The 26,388-nt window shown below is 34.2% G+C and overlaps 1 protein-coding gene across 1 annotated transcript in view; it reads left to right on the forward strand.

Annotated features, from left to right (window-relative positions):
- Positions 1-26,388, forward strand: part of LOC112483518 (ephrin type-A receptor 5-like) — a 60,047-nt gene that overhangs the window by 1,013 nt on the left and 32,646 nt on the right. Inside the window, exon 2 of the mRNA XM_025050044.1 lies at positions 26,313-26,377. Coding sequence (XP_024905812.1) covers positions 26,313-26,377 — 65 coding nt within the window. The remainder of the gene's footprint in view (positions 1-26,312; positions 26,378-26,388) is intronic.

Here is a 26,388-nt window from a genome sequence, read left to right on the forward strand (position 1 = left end):
CCCTGATGTCTATGGTTTCATTGTTTGACATGAGCTGCGGAGTGCTGGGCGAGGAACCTGCTTGTGCTGGTTGGGAGGGCTGGGAAGTTGGAACCCAGTGGGGCAGAGGGGTCTGAGACCCGCGCCAGGAGGTTGGGTGCGGCTGGGGCTCACTAGAAGCGCGTGGGGAAGTGACATTTCGGGCTTGAAGGACTGGGAACTGTTTGAAGCGCAGCGGCTGGTTCTCAGGAGCGGTGGGGCTTTTAGAAACCGTTATTTGAGGCCGATGATGGGAAATGTTGTGGGGGTGGCTGGATGCTTTTATTTTGAGGAAAAATGCCTTCTGGGAGCTGTTATTTAGGGCATCACCAGCTGCTATTCTGGGGTGGGTGGCAAGAGCTGTTATTTCTGCAGAGAGGGAGAGGGCTGATGTCGCCCCACATTGTAGGGTGCCTCCCACTTGGGGGGCTCATAATCACACTGAGGAGAAAGTGGAAGAAGGCAGAGAGGTGGGATTTAGCGTGAGGTGGAGGGGAGTAGGGGGAGTCGCTTCCAGGAAGTTGCTGCTGCCCCCTCCCCTCCCTCGGCTTCTCTTTCTGTGTTTCCGTGAAGGAAAAAGTCCCGCTGCAGCTCGGCACCGGATCCTGGAATCCCCAACCCTTCTCCTTAACGCTCTGGACCCAGAAAGTCTGTCCCCGCCTGCCACTGGGAGAGTTGGGCAGAGCGCGGGAGCTACACCTGTGTAGCGCTTGCTACTCGCGGAGGTGCGCGCAGCCCCTCTGCCCCCCACCGCTGGGCACGCAGCCCTCAGCCTCCGGGGCCGCTCCAGCCGCCCTCGCTCCTCTCACACACCCGAACTCCTCTTTGCGCTAGGGTCTCAGCTCAAGGGCGCATTCTTCTAGGGCCGGGGGCAGCATCTCACATCTCAGATATCAGGGCTAAAGAAGCACTCAGCCCCTTCACGAAAACATTAAAAACCGTATCCCATCACTGGAAGGCTGGGATTTCTATTTGGGGCTCCAGATGCGACGAGTGAGGCACAGAACCTTAAATTCCTTCTACTCCTGTGGCAGGGGACGCTGGACTGGAAAGATGAAGCAGTAACGGTGGAGGCGTGCGTGTCCTCGTGACTCTCACGGGTTTTGTCTTGGCTTGAGAAGGTGAAGACGCTGAGCTGGTTTCAGAGCGCTGCCAGCTCCCTAGGAACCATGGCAGGGCAGATAGAGACTCCCCACCTCACTCTATTCCATTAACTTCTCTCTTAAATTCCAAAATTTATTTTTTTAAATCTGATTTAAGGATTATATGTAGTGTGATCTATCTTATCTATCTACCTACCTACCAATCATCTATTTATCTATCATCTATCTGTGATTTTCTATGCTTAATCCAAGCAATCAGCATTTTCTCCTTCCCCATAAAGTTGAAAAACTGTAATTTGTAGTCGTAGCCCTTTTATTAACATCTCATGTTGGATTCATTATGTTAGAAGGCCAGAGGATTATAACGACATTAGCAGTCCTTTTTTAAACTGTCTTATTCCACCGGAAGGGGCATCCTGGTTTGAATTTAAAGAGTGATAGTAATAGCAATATTCATTCTTTCGTGTTCCTATCATGTTTGTTTGTTTGTTTGTTTGTTTGTTTGTTTTCTCTCCTGGTGTGATGGGGTAAGGGGCCTATGTGGAGATGGAAACGAGTAGGAACTCTTGGTTAGAGATTGGGAAGAGATGAAGTCTCAGGATGATGCTGAATGGGAACATGGGCCAAGACTGTATGGCGAGGAAGAAGAGGCAGAAGGATATGAAGGCAAGACCAGGAAATAGCGCTGGTCTCCTAAGGTGTTGTAAGTGGGGCTTGAATCTTGTGGAAGACAGACTGGCTGATTTTGTAAACTTACCATCCACGGGTTGTATTCTTACTCCAACTAGTCGAACACACAGCGAAACTTCGGCTACAGTGAGATGGGGGTGGTAGTGGTCTAAGCAAAAATGAATACTACCTTACCACCCACTGCTCTGAAGACAGTAAAAATAAAGGTGTGTCTGCTCTTTGGAGCACATTTAATAAGGTGTCACTATTTTACATAATTAGAAATAAAGTCTTATTAATATATACAACTTCATTTCATTCATCCTTTCTCCTCCCAACAGTTTTCTATTTTTCCATTAGTATCATCCCAGACCTTTATTTGTTTTTCTCTAAAATTTGTTGTTCTCTTCTTTTTGTTTCTACATGATAGCGTTAAAGTAGAACAAGAATATATCGATATTTATAACAGCAGTTTATTTAAAGATTCAGATTGGAGTTAAGTTTGTTTTTGATTCTTTATTTCTGGAGGGACCGTGGAAGATCAGAGGCAGAAAGATTTAATGATGCACTGAATCCATTAATAACTTGCTTGCATATTCTATGCTTCTCCAACCTATGGATGCTTAGTTATTTCCCAGACTGTAGTGTATGTATACGCTATATATGAGTATAACATAATGCTCCCATTATGTGAGAAAAAGATTTCATGGCAGCTATAAATAAATGTGAGTTTACATTCATAATTAGTATTCCAGTCATTTTTAAAATTTAACTTTGATAGACATAACTAAGCAGAATTGAACAGAAAATCATACATCTAGAATCTTAGATTGATATGAAATGAATTAAAATATGTTGGATAAAAGACGATAAGAGGAAAATTTACTCTTTAGCCTGAAGTCTAAGATATAATAAATATATCTTTTGTTTTTGTATTACATCATTAGGCATAAACTATATGTGGAAGAAATCTTTGAACTATAGTATAATACACAAAATTTCTTTATTATAAAATAATTTAGAGTGTATTTAGTGAGAAACTAATCTAAGATCAATCAAGCAGGACAAATGTATAACAAGTGAAATTTTTAATATATTTAATAAGTAAAGGGAGCATGCCCACTGTTATGAGTACTGGAGGTGGCCCTGAACTTATTCAGTAACTGCCACTTTTTCTGTCTGAAGATATATTTGTAAACAAGCATTATTTGACAAGTGCTTTTCGCAGCAGGGATTCTTGGCCAATTACTGTTGAACAGCTCTGCATTGAAAATGATTCACCCGCAGTGAATCAAGCTTAATTCATTGAAGCTACAGTCAGTAATGTCCCAGTAAAGTGCTTCTGACAGTTGTCAGCAGTTTGTATTTGAAAAGTCCAGTTTCTTGTCTCTGAATGTTTTGTATATTTGAGAAAGTGGGATAGAGGGTCCCTAGGGGAAAAATAAAAACCATAGGGGAAAAAACTGGGGGCTAAGTTGTTTGAAAAACAATCTTTTTTTTTTTTTTGAAAAACAGTCATACAATTGCAGATCTTTTCAATGGAAAGAAAGAAAAGGAAGAACGTTTGTTTTAGGGTTTTTCTTGGTTTATAATAGGACCAGGCCCATAAAACAGATTGGACGACATAATAGATTTGTAAAACTAAATGGCTTTGTTTTGTGGCCTTGTCATCCTGTTGTAATTCATTTCCTTTTAGATGAAGTGGCGGGACCCCACAGAAAAAGGATAGTAAAATCATTTCCTCTCCAGGACGTTAGTGAACAAAAAAAGGGAGCCATTACCCCTATTTGAATCATAGATTGTTGGAAATAGAAGGGACCAGGAAGAGTTTGGGTTTTTGCTTTTATAAACGGTGAAAGAGGGGCAGAAGGTCGGGTCTTGAAAATTTAAGCTTTTTTTTTTTTTTCTTTTTTGAGGTAGACATATCTTCTTGGGTGTCAGGATTTCATTTCCTCATAAAGACAGAGAAGAGGATGGACAATTCCTGCATTTACCACGGAAATTTCTCCTTTGATTGATTGTAAATATTCTTGTAATATCGCCACTTGTAAATACTATTAATTCTTCATTTTGATCGACATAGGATATAATTGGTATAGGAAAAGGGTTTATTTTTTATACTTAGAAATGCACTACTTAGGATGTTTTATAGTATTAATATTCTGTTCTACAAAATGTGACCAGAGTACTTCTACATAAAATATCAAAATGAGATAACATAACTATTTATAGACAAACATTCCCAAGCTCTTTAATTAAATCTTAGACTTCATAAAATATTACTACTGTTGAAAAAATAACTATACTATAGTTATTTTCACTACATTGTTGTTAATTGACTTGACCACTTGAATCTCCTTTGGAGTACTTTTTTATGTATTTGCTCGAATGACTAATTTCTCTTTCATTTCTACTTTTGACTGTAAAAATAGAGTATAATGTTCAAGATTATCTAACTACATCTATTTTTCCTTTTATGAATCAAACTTAATGTTCTTTTTTAAAAAGGAAAATATGGTTATATCTTAAAGAACTACTGCAAAAAGTGATGATGACTCTTTTTAGTTTATTTTTCAATTTAAATTAGCAGATATATTCCATTTTACTACTGAATAGTTTGAATTTAAGTTAGCAGAGGTACCTAATTATTCACAGGTGAATATGGCACTTTTAACAGTCTTAAAATAGTTTAACAATTGTTTTCATAAAGCTTTCATAAAGCATGAATTAACTGAAATTTGAATAGTCAGACTTGCTTATATAGCATTAAAAAGTCATTGCAATGTTTATCTTTTTTTTTCTTTTCAGAAAGAGCAAATTTTGACTAAAAGCAATATGAGAGCTAAAAATGTAAATTGTTACCTGAGAGACTCAGAATGATTCTTGCTGTTCTATTATCTTTGGTGAATATGTATTTATCTATAGAGAAGAATAGCTTCTACTGGTATGCTCTACTAAGTAAATACATATTTAGTTATTATATCAAAATTTATAGTATCGGTTGGTTAGGTAGGGATTCCTTTAAAGGAGTTATTCTAGTCAACTGTATAAACACATGTGATGGTACTTTTAATTGACATTAAAATATTTATCGTATGTTCTATCCCAGACCAGTTGGTACACTTATGTATCTGTAGGTGTGTATAAGAATAGCTGACAAAATGAGTTCTAGAGACTTTGTAAACATAGATTAAAGTGGCTCAGTTTTTACAAAAAGTGTTATAATATATATCTTTAACATAACAAAATGGGTTTATTCAGTGAAATGTATTACTTTGTTGATATAAGAAACAGTAATAACAGAATCTCTGCTGTATTCATAATAATTTTTAAAGCAGCACATAGCTATTAGAAACTGGAAAGTTTGACAGTTATTCACTGTGAAAATCTTGTCTGAATCGTTGGTTCCATTGCAAATATTTAAATCAAAATGTAAATGATTCATTTTTAAGAATTTAGATTTGAAATTCCAAAACAATTAGCATGAGTACATAGGGGAGTCTCCTTTTAACATGTATTAACTCTTCCCTATTTAGTTTTTGACTTTCCAGATATTTTGTTTATTCAGAGTTAATGAAATAGATTTTAAAATGTTTTAACATGACAAAACTTTTTTTTCTGAACAAGAAAAATATCTTTAAGAATTTTAAATTCAAATTTGGACCAATAACTCATTTTTGATAATATATTTAAAACATGTATAAGATACTCTAAAACTTTCCACAGAGATACTGGTAAGATCATTGATGTCATAAATTGTCCTATGAAATAGCTATATATTAATCAAGCTACAAATAGAGAGTGGTACAAATATTCTTCAGTATTAAAACTTGATCAGAATTTACTTCTTTGTTCTGACTATAGATTTCACATGTAGTATAGGATTTTTCATTATAATTATTCTGATCACATAAAATCAAGAGACGACTCAAATTTAAAATTTGTCTTACAGTAACAGTAGAAAACACTGAACGAATGATTTAAAATATAATTTTAATCCATGAATTTCATAGAAAATAGAGATTTTTAAATTACCTTTTAGCTTCTTTCATTACCATCTTAAAAATTCCCTGCCCAATGTAATGTTAGTTCAAAGCAAAAAATAAAATAAAATAAAATAAAATAAAGTTATAGAAGGTAATAAAATAAAATAACAAGTGCTTGAAGGTACATAGGAATTTGAATTGTGTCTGGTGAAATATCTGGTAATTTTTGGTCTTGCTCCTTTTTTGTTCTCTAAAAGCTCACTTTTTTCATCTAGTATCTCTAACGAGAATCCCAGGTGTTGCAAAGGCATAAAATGAAACTAGTAGGTGCACCATTTGGAGTTTTTGAAAACAATGTGGTTAGCATGACCTTTATTAACTGACATTTAATGTTAGTATAATTTTAAGATGACTTATCTTTAGCGATTTAAAGAAACTATAAGGAGTCATTTCTACTATTGAAAAAATTGCCTGAAAATCCTGTAATATGTGTGAGCTTTAGAGTACTGTTTACAATGTATTCCAGTTAAGGAAAACCTAGTAGGTTCTGTTCATAATTAAGCTTTATTCTCGTTCTTCTTTTCCTACAGGTTAAACAGCGTTTGGTCTCTGATCAGTTTATGTATTACTTTGTTGATATCAATTAAATTATTTCTTAAGTTAATGGAGAACATATATACAGAACTTTGCTGATCAAGTTCAACCCTAGGTCAGGCATGCATGCATTCTTTCCTCAATGTCTCCTAGCAATTCAGTGTTCATAGCTTTAATTGTGGTGCACTTATTAAGCAGAATGTGGTAACCTGGTCAGATGTTGGTGTATGTGCACATGGACACATTTTGGGGTGTGTGGAAAGGTCATGGTGAGGCTGGAAGAAAGAGTGGGGAGGGATGTCCAGGTAGTGTCACGATGAACTTGATATTAATAAAAAATGCTTGGGTTTTATTTTTTATATTATTTTAAAAATATCAAACTCCGCACACACGCACACACTCACACACTCTAAATTTATATTTGTTTCACTGTGACTCTGAAGATATAAATACCAGCCTAATGAATAAAAAAAACTCTTAGTTCATTTTATTTGATCCATTTAGGTTTTTTTCTTCTGTTTCTCTGTAAGCTCTATTTTTTGTTGAGTCATGCCAGATACTTGTGGCATTAGGCACCCCCACAGATTAAATAATTGGAACTAAAGTATCTGTGATGATTCTAATTCTGTTTTAGTGGCTGGACTATTGCCCAGGCCATTTTCTACATCTATCACACGTAGGTTCTAACTAAACTGAGTCCATAATTCTGGTCAGTAAATTATTCTGTTAAAAAAAAATCAAAGAGCCAAAACCTGAGGGTTGAAATATTTTGCATGTGCTTTGTGAGAAAATATTCCCACTTGGGAACATATTTCAGGATAAGTATTGGAAGATTTCAACAAAATACAGTCTGTTCTTTACTCTGAGATGGGTAGTTTCTTTTTTCTCTTATTTCACACTCACATCTCTCTTCCTCTTCCCTTCTTTTTCTCAATCTTTCCCTCCCACCTTCTTTTCCTTCCTTTCTGTTTTTATATGCATATTTTAATTTAATATATTTTTATAGAAGTGTAACATAGCAAAGGACAGAAATCAAAAGTATACAAATTGATGATTTTTCACAAAGAGGACATACGCTGTTCCTTCTTTTCTCTTTCTCTCTCCCTCCTTTTTCCCACCTTCGCTGTCAGCACTCCATCCATATAAAGTCAAACCAAAGTAAGAGTATGGGAGCCCTGGCCTGTGATCTTCCAACACCCCCGAGGAAGTTGTAATTTCAATTTGGGTATAAGATAATAATGACCTATTAAATAAATCATGGAACCCGGTTTCTAAAGGTAAAGAGTAGGCTGTGTCAAATCAAGTCATGTATTTCTTTACTTAATTCATAAATCAGAAGTACAGAGTTTAAGGTGTCTCTGTCAGTTTTATGTTTCTTATAAGATAGCTCACTTATTTACTTTTCACTAGCTGTCCCTTTCTGTTCCAGGATGCTTGTTAATGTCTTTCTTGTGTAAAGACAAACTCAGCAGGTAGATCCTGCTGGCACCAGTTCAGCCCAGCAGTCCACAGCAGGAGCTTTCTCTGAGAGCCAAATTCTAACTTTTACACAGAGCCCTAGCCTTGTGTGGTGGCTGGACAGGTGAGGCAGACTACCTGGTCTTGTGGAAGATAACAACAGACTCTTCTGAGTTTCACCCTAGGCAGTGTCGTGATACAGTAATAAGTCTCCTACAAGGGAGTAAAACAAGCCTTCTGAGAAAAGTAGAAAATACTTGAAAACGGCTATCACTAAAGAATTTTAAGCATATCTAGTTTTGAGCCATCATATTTTGATTTCCCTGAAGGTGGGGGGGGACAACAGATTTAATTTTGCAGATTTAGAGTCACTCGTTTTTAATTTAAGTTTGTAAAATAAAATAGGGAAAGGATTTAATGATTTAGAATTACAGAAAAAAATAAACAAGGATGAAAAAATATCCTGGCTTTGAAATTCAAAAACAAACTAGTCTTTTTTTGTTGTTTACAGGTTAATCTCCATCCTTTACTAACTCTCAGCTCTGTGAATACTTGTTAAATTATTTTTTTCTTGACCTCAGTTCATTTATTTGTAATTTGGTACTACCTGCTTTACGTAATTGTTGTGGAGAACAAACAAAATGAAACAATTTTCTAATTAGTAGAGCACTACACAAATGTAAGTTGTGGGAATGTAGCCGATTAAAGTTCTGCATAGTCCACTTTGGAAACATCCAGTTGCTGGGGAAAGATCAGGATAAATAAAAGCACTGGGTGCAAGTTTTGTGGACTTAAGCTTATGTTATGTGAAGAAACTTCTTTAAGAAAAAGAATACAAAAATATCTTACTTTTGTAAAGGTAATAGAAAGGGATTTAGTAAACACTTTGCTAGTACCTCAGTGGCAGGGAAAAGGCCCATGTCATTGAGGGCCCTGTAGTTTAATTAAGTTCACAATAATTGTGCCTCTCACTGGGTAGTGTAAATGGGGAGATGCATAGACCATGAAATGACCTCTACCATATGTTAGTGGTATAGTCTTGAACCTGTCACCTCAAATTCCACATAGTTAAAATCAAGTGTTAACACACACTGATAAGATTGTTGTAAAAATAAAATAAAAATTTATGTATGTTGCCTAGTATAATTCCTAGAGAAAAGCAGGTACACAATAATGTTAGTTCCTACGTTTCCCGTGCCACTAAATATGATATATTTGAGGTAAGATTTCACAGTTATAGTTCATCATCTCCCTTGCATTGAATGATTAAAGGGAATCTGGGACAAGAAAACAATCTAACAAAAATAACTACATATCAAATTTTTCATAGAGCTATCCAAGATAAAAATCAACCACATGAAGTCCCAATTTTCTACTGTTTTCCTCCTTATTTAATATTGAACACTGGGATTTGATTAGGAGATAGAATGGAAACTATCAGTTTTAGGATCATTGGTTGTAACTGTTGTATTTTACTTCCTTATTCCCCAGATAGAGTTCAGATGTTACTTATTAGCTATAAAACATATCAAGGGATATCTTCAAATATTTTAGATATTTAGTTTTAGTATAGCATGTTATCCATTAGATAGATAGATAGATAGATAGATAGATAGATAGATAGATAGATTAAAATGACCTGTAAGATGCTGCTGAAAGTGTTTAGTTGAGAGTATTAAATCCTTTAAAGTTTCTTAAGAGAAATATCTGACACTATAATTTGACACCACAATTTTAGCCTGAAATATAAAATTTTCTGATGTCTTCAGTTATATTCAGAATTTGAAATATTACTTGGAAATTTAATTGGGTTTTTCTATTTTCAAAAAATTTTTAATATAATTCTGAGATTTTTTTTTCTTTCTATAAGTGAACATAAATAGATATGAAGAAATTTAGAGCATCCTGTATTTAGATCTGCTTATGAAATGTATGTTTGTGTTTGTGTGCTAAAGAGTTTATGCATTTTTATACAATAATTATAACTAACATTCATTACTGACATATAGTGTGCCAGACATTGTTCTAAGTACTTTACATATATATTGATTTATTTTTCTCAAAGCAAGTCTAAGAAATAATAATAATAATAATTCTTATTTTACACATGTAGAAAGTGAGGCAGGGATGGTTAAATAACTTGCTCAGAATTACAAATCTGAAAGTGATCGAGGCAGTCTGACTCCAGCATTGCTCCTACCACTTCTACACTGGGAGAGATCAGTGACTGAAATACAGTAAAAGCACATACAAAAATTCATGTGGAACCCTAGGTGTATTTGCTCTTATGATCACTTATAGCTCAATTTTCCCCCCGTCTCAGTAAACATTTGATCAACTGCTGGTCATCGGGGCTGTTACAGACCGATTTATCCCATGTTGACATCCCCCTTTTCACTGCCCTGAACACCACTAACACAAGGCAAGACCTCTTCCCACACATTGCTCCCTATTTCAGAGCATGTATTCTTACTTTTAAAATTGTTTTCATTACTTTAGTATATAAGTAACCCAGTTCTCAATCTGTAGCTCAGGCCACATTTTAGCTTTATATACTCCAAATCCCATTAAGAAACTCTCCCCACTAAAGTGCTGTCTGTTGCTGATCACTACCCTTGTTCTGTTGGGAATAGAGGACAGTTTTGAAAACGTGGTTTTGACTTAACTTGTGATATTATATTTTTTAGGCAATATTATTTTAAGTAACAAGTGAGAGGACCGAAAAGTTCAGTAGAAAATGTATTCACATATTTTCTCCCATCTAAGCCAATCCTTTAGGTGCTTTTTTTTCTCTTTTTGTACAGGGTTATAGTCAATATTTTTATAATCACTCTATGTGGTTTATATTTTTAAAGTGCTCTATAGTTTACAAAATGTACTGATGTACATTATGTTTTAAGAATCTCATATAAAAAATCCTATAGTATGGATTGGACAAATCCTTGTTAAAAAAAAAGGAACTGAAAGTTTGATCTATTAAAAAAGTGAGAAATAGTTTCAAAGCCAAAGTCTTATGACCACAGAACCAGTGCTCCATTTTAGGAAGTGATACTGCAGAGTAGTAGAGACACAGACTTGGGACCCTGGTTGAGTCGCTTCAAGCTGTGTGACCTTACGCAAGGTAGAAAACCTCCCTGTGCCTATGCTTTCTTGTCTGTAAAATGGGAGTATTAATATGGTCGAGGCTTATAAAGATTGAGTGAATTCACATCAATGTAGTGTTTTTAAAATTCTGATACACAGTAAGCATTATCTGAGTTATATAAGTTAAATATATGAGTTATGAGTTAAATATTATATGTGCAAAAAAATAGTGTGGTTTGGCATTCTGATAATTAGCAAGGTCTCATTTTCCCCTCACCCCTTGGTCAGTGTGTACTGTCTAGAATTATTATAAGTGGAAATACCAGAAGAAAAGCACTTGACTTCTGTTCAATTGGCCAAGCAGCCCTTGTTTACTCCCTGGGTACATTCTTCAATGGCTCTCAGTAACCTCGGGATAAGATCTAAACTCCTTAAGCTGGAGTACTGCATTCTCAGTGATTTGCTTCTGGCCTACCTCTTCTGTCACTTCCCTCCTGTGCCTCCACTCCAGGCTCCTGTCAGGGACACCTGCTCCATGCAGTTGGGTTGTGTGTGCTCAGTAGGAAACACAGTTCCTGCCTTCAACTAGGTAACTCAGTCTTTATGTATGGGTCTATACAGTAGGTAAGAAGCCTGTCTAATTTCCCCAAGACTATGTACCAATTTTCATTGCATGAGTAGCATATTATACTGGGATGGAATTGAGTTTTCCATGTTTGTACATTTTTAGTATTTGATCATAACAAAAATGGCTGTAAAAAATAAAGTTTAATCAGATAAAAAATTATCTTCTGGACTGAGAATTTACCACTAATAGAGACACTATGATTTTTCTACCAGAGCAAGTTAATTCTAAGAAAACTGGAAGAATTTGTGGGGTTTTTTTATTTTTTTTTGCATCTACCAAATGTATCAGTATGAAGAAAGCTTTGCCTGTCTGTAAACTTAGTGAGAATCAAACCCAAGTATGTTATACTGAAATATGTTATATTCTACAATATTATGTTTATAAATTATGTTTAAAAAATGAATGTTATTAAGTAACCTCTGTTTCTTTAAAGATTCTGATTTCAACCACACCCAGTCTTACCTCATTACTTACTGTTTTGCTGGTAGAGCTAATGTAGTTTTTTCCCTAAATTCAGGTTGGACTCTCTGGTATTATAGAGTCGCTTCTAAACTGTGAAGTTATCAACTCAGAGATTGTATGATTTGTCAACCAAAATGAGTTAATACCAAGAAATTTAGCTGTAGAATATTTTAGATTTACCAAAAGAATCAATGAGAAGAAAATTCTGAGATTAGTAAACCACTAGAAAAGAATTTGTAGATACCATGTGGTCACTAGGCATGATTTAATCAACTACTGATTTTTTTTTTTTTGGCCCCTTTCTTAAGCTTAATTCTCAGAATCCATGACTTGAGCCCTTATCAGCCACCATAAAATATTTTTTTCTGCTTTAAGCATGACTTAATTTTACCTCTAGAAAAACAATTAATATAAACTATCTGTTTCTTAATGGTTAAAATCTCTTGGGGGAGGATAGATTTACCCTTTCATTTGTTCTAGATTTCCTAGATTATTTAGACTGTCACTTACTTTATGAAGCACTTTAGATTTATGACTTGGTCAGAATTCTTAATATTACATGGAATGTAGCAGGAAAATGGATACCACCAACCATGTGAATAGAATAGCATTAAAAATTGATATATGAAGGAGAAAATTTAAAACAATGATGAATGGCTTTTTAAGTATAATTTGGTTACTCTTTGGTTAGTGTGTTTAATTCTATCCCGTGTCTGGTTGGTATAGTTAATTAACTATTCCTCTTGAACACATTTTTATTTACTCTAAAAAATATGACAAATACATCAGAAATATAGGTGGGTTAATATTGTATTCTGCAGAGCTTAGAATTCATTGAATAGAATCTTTCTCTAGATGAGAGGGATAATAATTGCTATGAAAACAGTACCGCATCATCTTTAATTCTCACAATGCTATAAAATGACATCATTATTCCAGTTTATGTGTGGGAGATTGGATTTTGGAGAAATTAAATAATTTGTATTGCATCACACAAAAAATACAATAGGAACCAGGTGTGTTTGATACGGAAGCTCTTGGCTGCACCCACTCTGCTATAGATTACACTTATCTAAATGTACTTAGTATTATGATTTGTATTTTATTTGTGCATACCATCTTTCAAAGAAGGAATTATGTTTTTATTACAAAAATCACATTTTATAAAAAATATAAGAATAATACAAATATAAGCAAAGTAAATGGAGACATGAAAATCTCCCTATCATCGATGCTAAAGCAACTGAATAGAAAACTTGAGTATAAGCTTTCAGTTACACAGTTCTCATTTCCTGGCAGAAAATCTGTCAGTTCATCAGGAAAAAGCATTTTTTCCTGACTCTGGGGTTTGAGAGAAGCTGGTCTCAGTGATGTTTGTGTTTGAGGTATTGAAAATATCATGAATAATATTCTTAACAATTTTCAAAATATGCAGAACCGGTTTGTACTAATAGGTTCTTATATAAGTCATTATTGAAAGCCAAGGACATTATATGAGAAGTGGTTTTCAAACTTTTTTTTTAAGTAGCAGAAACTCTCATTCAAAAATCACTGTGGAAACCCAATACATGAAGCAGATAGCAACTGAGTTATTGGCTTTCTTGCCTGTGTTTTTACCTCTTCCCTCCCTTCATCTGCTCGTGCCTCTGAGTCATCTCTTTAGAACCACAGGGGCTATCGTGAGCTCAGTGTGAAAACCACTGTGTTAAAATATAAAAGAAATGTTGTATAGAAGATCAGTGTGCTATGATCCTGACTTGTAGCTTTTTAAAAATCTCTCTAAAAATTATATGTGGTAAAGTTTACTGTGTACCAGTGGTTTCTAACCTAGACACATTTATCAGAACCAACTTCGGAATGTTGTTAAATTCAGTGTTCCCCCTTATTCATTATTCTGCTTTCTACAGTTTCAGTTACCCGCAGTCAATCACAGTCCAATATATTAAATGGAAAATTCCAGAAATAAACAATTTATTAAGTTTTAAATTTCTACACCATTCTGAGTAGTGTGGTGAAATCTTGAAGCATTATTTTGTCACCCCAAGAAGTGAATCATCCCTTTGTCCAGATTGTATACACCTGTTAGTCACTTACCAGCCATCTTGGTTATCAGATCTACCATTGAGGTGTCACAGTACTTCTGTTCAAGTAACCTTTGTTTTACTTAATAATGACACATTCATATAATTTTTATTATAATATATTGTTATACATATACTATTTTATTATCAATTATTGTTATTCTTTTGCTGGGCCTAATTTATAAATTAAACTTTATCATAGTTCTGTATAGGAAAAATCATAGTATATGTAAGGTATGGCACTATCTGAGATTTCACTCATCCACTGGGGGTCTTAGACCATATCCCCAGGGACTGGAGAGACTACTGTTTACCATTTCTGGACTTCCTTAGACTCACTGAATCAAAATTCATTAAAGCAAGTTCTGTGGAAATCTGTAAATTTAGAGCCTGGAAATCTGTAGTTTTAGAACATGGATAAATAATTGTGACTTCTGTTCCTGTAAATGAACCTTACTTAGAACAGAGCTGGTGTCTGGGATCTAGGGTCTGTGGAGGCTGGGGTTTGGGAGGTCTGGAGTCTGAAACTGGTATCAGTCTGAAATTGCATCAATACAAAAATTAAGAGTTGGCTTTTGCAGACTCTTATTATGATTTGACATACCTCAAAAATTCAGTTGTGAGATAGGTAAATGCACCTCATTGAATAGCCCAGTTTGAATGTTGTCTGACTGAATTAAGTAAGTATAAGAATCACTTGGGTAGTGGGAACTTTCTAAGATGCCGCCTCTGGGCTCTACCCAATATCTTAATTTTGTAGGTTTTAAAAGGAGCCGATGGGATTACATTTTTAAAAAGCGCTGCAAGTGATTTTTTTTTTTAAATTATGATTATTTATGCCTACAGAACCTGGTCTTCCTAGGTGGTCATCCATCCAAGTACTAACCAGACTAGACCCTGCTTAGCTTCCGAGATCAGACATTGGGCTTGTTCAGGGAGGCATGGCCATAGACCATGGCCCGTGGCTCCATTGAGGTGTGAACCCAGGACCTTCTGTGTGTAAAGCAGACGTGCTAACTGCTACACTATGAAACTACATCCAATGCAAGTGATTCTAATGCAGGTGATAGAAATACCACACACACACACACACACACACACACACACACACCCCACTGGAAAAAAACAGATGACACGTATATATGACTAACACTCAGAACATGTTTTCTGTGAATCTCAAAAAAGAGACTATGAAAATGTTCTAAGGCTAAAGGTGATGTATATTATCAGATAACGCTATGCACAACAAAGAAATACAAAATGTTAGAGAGTATTGAAAGCAAATATCAAAATGCAAAATTCTAAGTATGGTATGATATATAATCAGTGATAGAGCCATTGATATCAGAAGTGATCCTCAAAGTGTATGCTTTGATTGCTATTTCCTCTTTACATTTCTAAATAAGAAATAATATTAAATGCATTTTGAATGTGTTCATATATATCCCTAAGTGCCAAATGTTAATTCAGACAATTATACCCTAGGAGAGTCTGTCTCGGGGGATATAGAAGGATTATTTCACGAGTAATATAAATTCAAGCATTATTCTCAAGGCCATCGATTGGAAGGTTGAACAATCATCAAACTACTTCCTGTTTATTCACTGGTGTATCCCCAGGGCCTAGAACAGTTCTTGGTACTTAAAAAGATACTTAAATATTTGTTGAATAAATGAAATTTCATTCATTGTAAGTGTCATATTCCATAGAATTTGAATAGAAGTTAAGGCAGCGAGTTAGACTTTTTCCTTAGTTGTTTATATATTAGATAAGTTTTGATTAGGTTGCAGATAATAAGAAAACCATTCCAGAGTAATTTAAAATGAAGAGACTATATAGGCATTTTTTTAATGTTTGAGAAAGAAGTTTCAGAGTAGATACCTGGTGGATTGGGTTCAGTGACATAATGATGTCAGGACAGGAATCATTGTGATTTTTTTGGCCTTACTCTCAAGTTTATTGCCTCATAGTTACAAGAAGGAAGACACATCTCCAAGCATACATCCAGTGCTGAACAAGAAAGAGCCAAGAATCATGTCAGCTACATTCCTCCTTTAGCTAGGACAATGGAACTTTCCCAGAAACTGGCAAATAGATTTCTGTTTATAACTCATGGGCTAGATGTATATAACAAGGCCACCAGATTCAATGGAAACTAAGATAATAGAAGCATGATTATCATTATTTGCTAAGGCCAGTCATGAACCATTGTCTGGTGCTGAGCACATTGCCGCTCCAAACACGAGTAAGATTCTGATACCAAAGAAGGAGAATTACTAGGTGTAAAATGGCACCTGCCTCAATGCCACAGAAAATTGAAAGTACTTTTATTTTATTTTACTTTATTTCCTTTTTTGCTTATAGTTTTTATACTTTGTAGAAAGAGAAACATCCAACTACTAATGTTATATTTTGACCAAAAATAGAAAGTTAGGCACCGAGTTAACCAGGCAAAAATTATTACTACTAGATCATCAGTCGTATACCCTGTTAAGATATATAATTCACTGTATTTTAATAGACTGACATAAAAATTACTTTCCTGTCATGAATGCTTCTAGCTGTTTTGAGATGGATAATTAGAACTGGGTACTAAAGTGTTTTTGTTCAGCCACCTAAAATTTGAGGCACAATATTTGTTCATATTTCTGTCTCTGTTGCTTTATATTTTGATTAGTTGATGAGAAATCCTTATTCAAAGATTTCTTGTAATATATTTTTTTTCTTTTTCAAATAACAAAGAATCATTATGTTTACAACACAATTAATTTTTAACTAAACTTCAAGACTGAAATGAGAATAATAACTTAAATTGCCAGTAAAAAAAAATGAGTCATTTCTCATTTTACAAAAGGTCTGCTTGGGCCACACAGTTGTTTTGCTCATTTTTGGAAATGTTATCACCTTACAATACCAACTGTGAATCTGTGCAAATTTCTGTCTGTTTTTAGTACACTTTTAGACCTAATCATCATTTATCCTAACCTGAAGTCTGGAGAGCTGATAATTATATAGTTGTTTTGCAATTTGTTATATTTTAATCAAACACTAAGGGTAATGAGGGATTGGGATAGGGATTCATACAAAACAAAGAATCAGCTTTGCATACATTTGACATTCAATTTTTTTTCTGTGCTTTCTCACACCTAAGGACAATATATTTGGGCAAATGTATGCCTTCTTTTGCCCCAGTTAACATGCCTTAAAGCATAATAATAGCAAAATTTAAAAAGTTACAGAAAACAGGATTCATCTTTGTTACTTACCCTTTTGCTTTCAGGAATCTTGTAACTTACTTAAATCTTGTTGGAAATTTGATACTAAACTGTGATTTCCCCAGGAAAACCACTGTATGCTCTGTTTAGATTAATATATCCGAAAATTTCCATCTTATACACAACACTATTATAACACAGTAGATACTGGCTTCTGTAACATACTATTCTCCATTCACTGATTTAATGAAAATCATTGATATATAGGAGTTATGGGTTTCAAAGGAGTGAACTTTTAGATTCAGAAAGTCCAACACTGGGGCAAGTGTGATAGAGAAGCAAGACAAAGAGCTCTGGAGTCAGGTGGACTTGCATTTAGATTTCAGTTAGGCGCTTATTAGCTCTGGGATCTTGGGCGTCTACCCTGTTTCGCTTTTCTCAACTTTAATTGCCGTTTCTGTAAAATGGGTAAAACAATATACCAAAGGATCATTGTTAGGATTAAGTGATGCAATGTATATTTAAGTACAGACACATGTAATTACATTAGTCTGAATCACTGACATTACAAACATGAGAACAGAGGCTCAAAGTAAAAATCACTTCCACATAGCTCATATAGTAGCAAACCAGAACCATAGGACTAAAGAGCATTCTCTGTGCAGTGAACCATTCTCAAAAGGAATTGTGAATAAGCACATTTATTTCAAGTGTTGAGGATTTGCCCTGTTTTGTAAGGAGTAGATTCATATATTATCTATTTACATTGTGGTATGGAACTGAGCAGATATTAAATGAGTGTATTGTGTTATATGATGATTTTCAAGACTGTTTTTTCATCTAATGCTGACTATTTTCTTTAAAATAAAGTAAATAGGTAAGATTTGACAAGTTTGGTTACCACACCTAACAAGGTAGCCACTGAAAACCATCTGGCTTTTCTCTTTTTGTGCTATGTGTCCTGTGAATGTAGCCGACTGCTCATTAGTCATAATTTAGCTGTCAGTGGATTTCAGTGTTACCTTTGCCTAAATACTTCGTCTGGTCTAACCAGTGTATACTATTTTGAATTCCTCTTTGCCGCCTCTCTGAGTATACAATTTTACAATATATTAACAGTTCAAATTTTTTAGTATACATTCTGATTGATTTTGCTTCTCTCATGGTGGTATGCTTCATAGTCTGAATATTCTACTGCTAAATTTTCAAAGAGCAGTGGCTAAAACTCCTTTGTTTATGATGATGGAAAATGTTTTGAAACAAAACGAAAAAGAACCAAAACAAAATGAACAAAGATGAAGTATTTTGAAGCAAAGGCAACCTTTCTTCACTGTCAATAATTAAGAGTCAGTAGGGAATGTATTGAATTCTGTGAGTAAAATTTGGAAGTGTCAAGACATGATGGAAAGAGAACAGGCTCTGGAATAAGAGTCTGGAGTTTGCCTTCAAATTCTGCTGTTGAGCAGTTGTATCAGTTAGGACGTCTTCCTCTGCAAATAATAGCACATCACTTCCCCATTGGATTAATCAACAAAATTGATTTTCCCCCCCACCACATAACAGAAAATTCTAAGAGAGGCAAGTTTCCAATTTAGGTAGGTTAACAACTGTGTGGTATAATTTAGAACCAGATACTTCCCACCCCTTCACTCTTCCAACCTAAATCTGTATGCATTGCTATGCCACTGAGTTATTTGCTCTAGATGAGTGCATGAGTTCCATAAAACATACCCATGCCTTCCAAGGCAGCCAGGAGTTTCCTCTCCTAATGTTTTCTTCTCAAAACCTCCCTTCCCTTACCCATTGCCTTCACAGCTCATTGAACAGAACTGAATCTATAGTAAGATCACATAATTGGAACTGAAATAAGTTCAGTCTTGCTGAATTGTGGAAAGAGAAGGAGAGAAAAGCCTGAATAAAACTGAAGAAGGAAATAAAGACCATTTCTGGAGGGGCTTATATTAAAAACAATAAGACAGCAGCAAGATTTGAAGTAGGGGAATGACATGACCATACTGGTGGCTTAGAAAAATCTTTCTGGATACAATATTTTGAAGAAATTGACAGGGATCATGTCTCTCTACTGAGAAACCAGTTAGGCAATTTTTCAAGTGAAAAATTACGGCAAAGATTTGGCTGGACTGTTTATGTTGTGGAATGAAACAGAGCAGGCACTTCAGAGAGTTACATACATAATATAGTTAGAATCTGTGGGATTTGGTCAATGATTCAATGTGGGGATAAAGAAAGAAAAGGACAAAAGTGACTCAGATTTCTGAATAGAATACCTAATTTTAAAACATTGCATTTACTGAAATAAAAAACATGGTTTTTTTTCCCCTTTATATGGGGAAGATAATTTATTCATTTGGGACAGGTTGAATTTGGTATGGGTGCATGTCATGAATGTGTCAGTAACTAGCAGACAGTTTTACAAATTGATAGAAATTTCAGGCGAGAGAAATGGATTAGGTGTATGGATTTTGAAGGTCATTAACATTTATATGATAACTGGAGACTTGGAAGTTCACGAGCCTCTCTATAGGGTTCTCATATAGAGATAAATGCTAATATCACCCTTAAAACCAACCGCCCAATCAACAAATAAAAAGTAAATATACTAGTCATTCTCTATCCTAAATAATCTTATTTAATACAGATGGACTGGCTCCAAGACATTTGTTCTTTCAAAAATCTTCTATTTTTATTCCCATATTAAGTCCTATTCAGGAATCTTTGGTATAGAGTGAGAAGTGAAATCAGTCTACAAAAAGAGTATTGATCAAAGCCAAGGTTTCAAGGGTTGGCACAGGAAGAGTAGTTTATAATGAAAACAAGTAGCCAAAGAGGTAGAAGAAAAGCACAGAAATGTGTTGTTGCTTAATATAAAAGATGAGAAAAAGTGTTTGTGCTTGGGAGTTGTGATCATATACTGCCAAAGGATAAGACAGATTAGGAACTCAGAGCTACGTGATTGTCACAAATTTCCAGAACCAGTCTTCTAGGTTGTGAAATTTTTCTCAAGTAGTGTTCAGAGGCCATAATTCTTGTGCAAATAAAGTAAATTCATTCATGGTTAAGGTTTAGTTCATGACCTTTGGATGTTCAGGGAGATAGGTGATTATGATCAAGGTATGTTATGTCTAAGCTTTAAGTGAGGGACTTGGTTTGGGGAAACCACAAGCATGGCTTATGATTTGTCATAGATGCCTCAAGTAGTGATTCATGCTTTCTTCCTTCCTTGATTTCCCTTCTGGGCCTCTGAGCAGGATTGCAAACTATCAGTGTTCTGTTGAGCCTATAGGTTTGTTGACATGATTAAATGAAAGAACATGTATCAGTTGCCTAACAAAGCAACTGACACACAGTGTGCACTGAATAAGTTCTTTTTCCCATATTTTCTTTTTTCTAAGTTGTGCCCATGGATTTCTCAGAATTACAAAAGAAATGGATACTCTCCCATTCATTGTTTGTGGAAATACTGTTGGTTATAAACACTTGCCTTCAAGTGAAGGGATGTCAGAAATCTACATAACACCCCTAAACCTATAACATAATTTTTTACCAAACTGACAAATTTAATTTTACAATGGGAAACACATGTACTCTTTCCTTGTACTCATTTTGTCAACTGTTCTTTGTCTCCTGCAGCAGTTGTCAAATTATAAAATTTAGCCTGGAAGCAAGAACTCAAATCTGTGCTGACTGAGACCATGGAGGCAGGAAAGCTGTATATCTGGGGTTTATTTCCATAGATTAGTAAAATGTGTGCTGTAATTGAATCCAGTAGCTTTTCTGATATTGTTAAATGGAAATCAATAAACAAGCATCCCTCAAAGTTCTGTATGCAATGGGACTTTGATTCAATGCCTATAGAGAAAGAGAATGCCATTATATCTGTTCCTATTCTAATTCTTCTCTCTTTATACTGTGGTGGAGGTCCAACTACCCTTATAATTGTGTTTGTTTATTACTGTGAAGATCATGTGAAAAACGGAAATAATATATGAATAAGAATATGCCTTCAGTCTTTATTTTCATGTCATCAAGGATCACGCATTCTCTCAAGGCTTTTCCTACTGATGACGGTGGGATTGAGTGTCCTTGAACTGTCTTCCCACTCTTCAAATTCTCAAAACACATTCATCTCAATATGTTAATTTCCTAGAGAATCCAATAAATTTTTTTCTGGTTTTTGTTACTCATATTAGCAAGATGTTAAGGAGGAAACAATGGAGTCAAAGTGATACACAGAAAGTTATGAATATTTGGAAGATATAAACATTGACAATCATATTTAAATTATTAATACAGATTAACCTTTAATTGTTAGAATGTGTGAAGTTGAAGACTTTGGAGTCTTTTTATGCATATCCTATCTTACTCATTATGTCTTCTTGCTCCCCTTGAATCCCAAGAACAACAACAACAAAAAAATGAGTTAGCAGCTCTCTGGCTTTTCTGAAAGCAAATTTCGAAAATGTTTTTCTCTGTTTTTTTCAAGAAAGCATTACAATTATTAGTGTGTAATAATAAAAATAAAGCATACTTAAGATTAGTTTGGATTAGTTCTATTATAATCTGTTATTTGGTTGGGTAGATAGTTAACTGATTTTTACTTATTAGAAAATTCCTGTATTAGTCTTTGTTTTCCTATAGAACTTTAGAAAATTTGTAATAGACTACATATTAATTGACCTCTGTAGAGTTATTTCTCTTGGAGAATCTGTTTTCTTAATTACTGATTAGAATACCAACCAAGATGCCCATCTTCACTGTAATTATACAATGACTGAAGGAAAAAGACCTTGAAGGCTGTCTCTCAGTTTTATGGTGTGGCTTTATTTTAAAATATAAATAATGGAATAAAAACATTTTCTATATAATTTCTAATATCTAATTAATGTCTTCCAGAGTAACTGTGGTATCAAACATTTCCTCTAATTATATTCATTAGTGGCTTCTCCTGGACAAGTTTTAATTAAGTTGTACAATGAAGATCAATACTCATTGGTATTCATTGCAATTTACAACAAGCATATATACTGTTCAGAACAATTTAATTACTGTAATTGTTGCACAGAAGATACTTAATGACTGTGTTCCATTACTGTCAATTCCTTTTAAAAATAAATTTAGTAATGAAATTGAGAAATGAACATTTGAAAATTCACATTTACATAGACCCTAAGCTTCTGGATTTCATGAAACTAGTTTAAGTAGTGGGGGAAATGGAGGCATTAATAATAACTGTGGCAACAGGCATGCCATTATGAACATCAAGAAATTATTAGAACATAAATAAGAACACCTGTAATCATAGTTATGTTGGTTATGTGAAAAATAATTTAAGAGTGTTGGGTAATAAGAACACTCTATCTTTTCCTTAAACAAGACTTCGATTTTTACTATTTCCATAAAATAGGAATGGCATTTTGAGTCATAAGGGATGCCTTCAAATATGCTAACTTCTGTTAATGACAAACATGATACTGATGTACGAAGATGTGAAAATAGAGACTTTCTGGTAGAATCATCGGTGTCAACCAGGGTTTGTCAACTTTGGCACTAGTGGACTTTGATCCGGATAATTCTTTCCTTAGGATGGGGGAGGGTTCGCTATGCATTGAGGGACGCTTAGCTGAATGCCTGGCTTCTTCCCATGAGATGCCAGTGACAAATACTCCACCCACCTCCAGTTTTTACAAAATTATTATTAAAGTACAGTTGACAAACTGTTATTTAGTTTTAGGTGTCCAACATAATGGTCCAACATGTATATATCTTACAAAATGATTGCCATCTCACCATCCAGTTTTGACAATGAAAAATGTCTCCAGACATTATCAAACATCCATGCTGAGAACCACTGCTATATGTCAATTCAGAAACACTCTCCTGATCTGCCCACTGACCAAATGATTCACTTGTAAGACAAACAGCTATTCATCTGTTCTGAGCACTGGCTAGTTTCACAGGTATGATTCAAACAAAGTGTTCATTTAAGGAAACAATACAATTCTGTGTATTCAGTGTTTTTGGAGATAAGAATTGGGTGCTAATCAACTATTCAGTAATAATATCTTATATCTTACCGAGATTTAGAAAAAGAAAGATCAGTGTTGGGTTCCTGGCGAAGAAAGTTCCTGAAATATGTTTTGTAGAACAAATGAAGACTTAGCAATTCAGAAAGGGCAAAAGGCATTAGAGAGCTAAAACAGCATGTGTAAAACTTGGAGATATAAGACAGCTAGCTCTATGTCTCTGTATACATCTCTATATAGATAGATATGGAGATCTATATAAAAATTATACATTATCTATCTATCGATCATCTATCTAATCATCTATCATCTATCTAATCCATTATCTATCTATGATTTTAGTTATTTTCCCTGAGGTACCAGGTCCCAATTTGCTCTGCATTATATGAACAAAATTATAATATATAATCTGCAAGTAATTACCTAAAACATCTAATTTTTCTTTTTCTCTCAATTTCTAATTCAGTAATAGTGTATATAAATATGTTCTTTGCACTGTGAATTTTATGAAATCATCTGTTAGACAGTAGTGGGAAGTGACATACGTGTATTTCTATAAACCTCCTAATCTAGTTATTTGAAGAAAACTTTTGATAAGATCATCATGAGAAAGATAATATAAATTCTCATTGTGGTTATTTTTATGTGTTTAATAATGCATTTCAATACTGAGAATTCCCAATAAATTATATTAACAGCCAAGCTAGTATTTTGAGTTCATTCATTTACTTTTGTGCGCGCACACACACACACACACACGTTCTTGGCCAAAAAAGAGTAAAAATAATAATTTAGATTAAAGTTAATTTATGTGATGGTAACTAAATTTTAGAAAGGTATCTGGAATTTTGTTTGTAAAACCGAATATTTCAAGATCCACATATTATTAAAAGGTCTACTGGGAATCCTGCATTTCTCATGGCAAGCTAGTTGCAAATTCCTAGAATTCCGAAGCACATCCACCACAGGATTAAGTTCAGTTTGACTGCCACTATAGTAGAAGACCTTTAGGTCACTGATTTGCTCTATTTTTTCTAGTCTACACAGATATGCTGTTGCTCAATATCAAAGGTGAATCAAATGAATCATGAAGATGAATAAACATAACAATTTAGGTTCTGTACTCCCCTGGTATTTAGTCATGTCTAGACACAGCCCCAGTGTCCCAGAAAAACCAAAATGAGGACAAGGACATTTAAGTTTCATATAGCCTTATTCCCATAGTAACCAGAAAAGCCAACAATAGAGTAAAAAGAAAATAGTATGGCCCTATCTAAAAAATTAGACTTAGTGGAATGTTTGGTGTATTTGCAAGGTCAATGGATAATGGAACAGTGTTTTCATTTATTTGTTTTTTTATTATTTTTGCTGTTTTAAACAGTAGTTTTACAGTCAATTTTGTTTTAAAATAATTTCACAAATTATTTATTTTACTATTCCCTAAAGTCAAGGTGATGTGTGTAGGTTAAAGATGATATAATCATTATATAAGTAGACATTTATTAAGAGCTCAGTACTTGAGGGAAATAGACAAGTATACAAGTATATTGTATATGTATACATGTATGTGTATATGTGGTATTGAGTATATTTGTGTTTTCTAAAAATTTTATGTTTTCGATTTATTTTTATGTTACTAATATTTTAGACTGTTAACTTAGTGTTTAAATATGTTTAATGTTATATGAAATAAAATGATGAATAATAAGTGTTAAATGCACATAATTACTATAGTGTATAGAAAATTTCTATTTCAATTATGATCATGATTTGTTATAGCAATTCAGTCTTGATTGGTTATAGCAATTCTGTCTTCTATTCTCTTATAAAAGTATTATAACACATTTCTCAGCCTATCAACTGTTATTACTTTAGTTTTCAGGGTTTAATACTTGCAGATGAAATCATCTCTTTAAAATTGCTGACATTTCAAGATACTGGATTTCGAGTGTAGTTTAAGGAAGATTGATACCTCTTCTTTAATTGTTTCTCTTTTGGATCCGTATGCCATGTACATTCAAAGTGGGTCAGCTGTGCCATGAACCAGGTAGAGCCAGATAGGCATAATAGGTTGGAAAAGTAATGATCTGTGATCTATGTCTTTTTGATGACACAACACCCTTTTAGCTAATTTAATTTTGGGAGGATAGTAGGTGAACTCATTGAAACATAAACAACATGTGTGTATGTGATGTGGGTACACATGTGGGTACATACTGTGTGGCTTCCTTTTGTAGTGATATTCAGACTTCTATCTTGGAAGTTCCAAATATTTTAAGATATCTAAGTATAATTGATGTCTGTCTTTCAAATATGTAGCTGATATTTCTATAAGTAATACATTTGAGACTATGGTTATATATAAGTAGAAGATATCTTAGAAATGCAATGGAGACATAACTGTAATAACAACCCTAGTTTCCTCAGCTTGGTTAAGGGTGTGTAGATTTATTTCTTAATTGAATTTGCAGTTTGGATTTCAGATTTCAGTTAGTATCACAAAAAATATTACAGACTTGGGGATAGTTTATTGTTGTTTAATGTAAATTATTTGTTAATTGCTTCATAACAGCTTTAAGGAAGAAAATACAATATGTTCAGCCAAAGTTTTATGGCTACAGTTTAATCTTAAGACTTAAACCCTGAAAAAAAAGTGGAACGGTTCTTAATGTTTTCTGTGTACCTTTCTTTTTTTTTCTTCTTATTTTAATTCTTGTCCTTTATTCTTGTTTGACAAAAAAAAAAAAAAAATGGCTCTTAGAGTAATGACTTGTTTATACATTTTTGCTGTAATTGTTCTATAAATGTTAATTCAAAATCACATTCTCTTGCATAGAAATGTTTTCTTTATAACTCACATTCATTATAACCAATGGTTGATTATATAGCAAGATGCACTTTTAATAATACTATGAAAATATTGATGCATTTTTATGTATCTAACTCAGTAATGTGTTCTTTCTATTTCAGTGAATTTATTGGATTCCCGTACGGTCATGGGGGACCTAGGCTGGATTGCTTTCCCAAAAAATGGGGTAAGCCTTTA

Source organism: Pteropus alecto, unplaced genomic scaffold (genome assembly GCF_000325575.1).
Source record: "Pteropus alecto unplaced genomic scaffold, ASM32557v1 scaffold46, whole genome shotgun sequence".
NCBI classification, from domain to species: domain Eukaryota; kingdom Metazoa; phylum Chordata; class Mammalia; order Chiroptera; family Pteropodidae; genus Pteropus; species Pteropus alecto.